Source organism: Perkinsus marinus, assembly GCF_000006405.1.
Source record: "Perkinsus marinus ATCC 50983 genomic scaffold scf_1104296947142, whole genome shotgun sequence".
Classification (NCBI taxonomy): Eukaryota; Perkinsozoa; order Perkinsida; family Perkinsidae; genus Perkinsus; species Perkinsus marinus.
Window position 1 is genome coordinate 17,262 of NW_003210691.1, and position 2,967 is coordinate 20,228.

The window sequence follows — 2,967 nt, forward strand, 5'->3', positions numbered from 1 at the left end:
CCCAGCCTTTAGCAACATATCTGCTTAGACTCCACGGTGACTTGGACCACGTCCACCATCTAATGTCCTCGTAACCACACCATTGAGCATACTGAGTTGCCGCCAGGATCTGGTTGATCACAGATTCCTCACGGCGAGCATAACCCACAGGATTGAGGACTGACTCCAGCAGTTTGCGGGCCGAAGGTCGTTGGTGTATAGCCTCCACGGATCCCTCTTTGATGACGGTGCCCTCGTCGATATCCTCGACCCTATCTCCATCCCCAGCATTGACCGATTGGTACTCCTGGGCCTCAGAGCTCTCCGCTTGTGGTAGGTTCTCCTCCTCAGCGGTACCCAGTCTCTCCTCGGAATCCTCCGACGGTGGGGGTGCAGGTCTGGATGGGGTCCTCCGGGGGGTATTACGACGTCTATTAGTGCGCCTTGGGCTCGTCATCGTTCGGCTGATGGTCTAATAACTCGGTTATTCTTGATGTAACCTCTTAACTCAAGTTCTGGATCTTTCGCTGTACCGGTATTATGGGAGTAGACTGATAGATAGAATATCAGGCGTACGAGTCCAATAACCGAGTTAATGGAATGACAACTAACATGGATATTCGTATTAGGACGGACTGATAATAGGTTGGACTATACGACTATGACGCGAGCACAATGAACGGAACATAGCGAATTGTGATCGTAAAAAGCGCTCGTCTTAATAATCGATAACGTTCAAGACGGATGGTATCAACAGATCCCATCATAATTGACGTATACACCCAACGTTCATAAAGCTACGAGGACGATTAAAAAAAATGAACTAGTCTAATAGTCGTCATCTATCATCATCAATTACCATAGTCGTCTACATAATTCTTCTAGTCGTCTAAGTCGTTATACCATAGAACCTTGAAGTCGTCTACCAAAAAGCTAGTTGGTGCCGTTCTCGATCATAACGTAGTCACGATAGTAGATACGTTGTTCGGCCTGCCTCAGAGAGTCGAGACGTGCTTCTGCATCCACACTGTCGACGCTCAGTAGCTGAATAGCGTGCTCGTACTTGGCAAGGACGTTAGCCATAGACTCCCCTAGGTTCTGGTGCAAGTCGTGAACCACGTCGATACAGTTGTTGGACTTAGCGTGATCGGACAACGTGAACAGAAACGTACCCTTGTGGAGGCCAAGTAGACGTAGATACGTATAGTGAATACTCATAGGTATACGTTGACACCTACGGGCTCTCAGGTTAGCGTCGTGGGGTAGTGTAGGGACTCCGAGTACGTGACCAGTGGTACTAACGTCCCAACAACGTAGAGAAGAGCTGACCAGCCTATGCATCTTCTTACAGTAAAACCGACGTTGTAGTAGATGACATACTCGTCGTGATCCCAAGTGCATGTACTTATAGTGATAGATAGTCGATAGGATCCTTATGAGGGCTGACGTATACTTGCTGTTACCAAGGTAGATCACACCGTCGTCATCTTCTTCGGCATGGCGGAGTCGCTCTGGGCTAGGGTGACGTCTGACTATACCATGTTGGTCAACGTAACAAATACGAGCCAACCTTCTTAGTTTACCACCCTTCATGCCGAGCTCCTTGTAGGTGACCTTCTCAAGGAGAAGATTCTTGAAGTCCTTCAAGTCGTCGTCCAACCCAAGGCGATACTCGACCATAGGACAGTATAGTTCCCAATACACGTATAACTGGAATATCCAACGTCGTATAATGAAGCCTTCATCTGGCAGAATGCCTTAGAGACGTCGGCAGAGATGAAGTAGGGAAAGCTCCTCAGCTGTAGTAGTACTCCTTGTAGGTCGTTCTGGGTCTTACCGCCACGTTTAGTGAACTTGTTCAACGTACGGAAGTCTAGAACGGTACGACAAGGCGTCGTAGGATGACTGTCTCTAAAGACCATCTGTGATGGCGTATAATGGTAGGGCTTAATAACGACAGTGCCCTCCAAAGCCGTATCACGTATCACGTAAGCCAAATGACCAGGATTATTGCAGCGATGGCAGATCAATTTGTCGCTCTTGATTCTGCACGTGTCGGCTTGATGTTGTGGGTTGCCACAGATTCGACAACGTGCTGAGAGCTCGGCTGGTTCTGGTTATTGACAATCTTTAGCAGAATGTCCACGTTTGAGACATCGATAACATTTTATACCAGAAAGATCACGTCCCATATTGACGTGATGCTCACGGGTCTTGTTGTCATCTGTGGAGTAACCAGCCTCGACCGAGTTGACAGACTCACGTCTAGAGTAAGAGGTTTGTCGTTGCCAAGGTCGGCGATTACGATAACCACTGTCTTCACTCCGTCTACCATAGCTACTCTAGAGTCGTCTCTGGCCTTCTTGTCGAAGGACCGGGAGCTCTCAGTAGTCTCGTTGATGTTAGCCATACGTCTATGCTGACGTAATACGACTTCTTTTAACTCCATATAGTCGACTTCCCTGTCGTCGGGGTAATCGTTGACACGAAGTCGTAGTTCAGAGCCTTTGAGACCATTGTAGAGCTTCCACTTCATCTTATACTCCAAGACCGGGGAACCGAGATGGTAGAGTTCAGAACTAAGGTCTTCTAGACGTTCGATGAAGACGTAGACAGAGTCAGTGCCCTGAACGCAGTTGTTGAACTGACGTTCAGTCTTGTGAAGATGCTCGTCAGTGTCAAACGTCTTGCGGAGCTGCTTGAGGATCTTCTTGAGTTGTCGTTCATAGTCTTGATAACAACGTGAAGAAGGAGTTAGTCCGGTAGTTACCTCCTTCCACACCCTAGAGGACGTGTACTTCTTGAGCCATAGATACCTCACTACGTCAGGATGTCTTTCCGTCTCGTGATACATGACCGTTATCCATGTAGTACCAGATCGGCTGTCTTTGGCACCCTCAAAGTTCTTATCAGGTCGAAGTGACCTGATAACGTTCTGCATGGTGTCAAAGTCCTTGACGGTTATAGGTCGTTCACAATGACGACGTT

General features: G+C 48.0%; 2 protein-coding genes across 2 annotated transcripts; both read right to left on the reverse strand.

The window, feature by feature from the left end:
* Nucleotides 1-912: 912 nt before the first annotated feature.
* Nucleotides 913-1,901, reverse strand: Pmar_PMAR027054 (hypothetical protein; the record flags this gene model as incomplete). The annotated part of the gene is made up of 3 exons (XM_002779458.1): nt 913-1,507; nt 1,550-1,689; nt 1,791-1,901. 3 exons carry the CDS (start codon nt 1,899-1,901, stop codon nt 913-915), a joined length of 846 nt encoding a protein of 281 aa, XP_002779504.1.
* A 245-nt stretch (nt 1,902-2,146) lies between these two features.
* Pmar_PMAR027055 (hypothetical protein) lies at nt 2,147-2,920 on the reverse strand (the record flags this gene model as incomplete). Its single annotated transcript, XM_002779459.1, has 1 exon — nt 2,147-2,920. The coding sequence occupies one exon, from the start codon at nt 2,918-2,920 to the stop codon at nt 2,147-2,149; it is 774 nt and encodes a 257-aa protein (XP_002779505.1).
* Between the last annotated feature and the right edge of the window lie 47 nt (nt 2,921-2,967).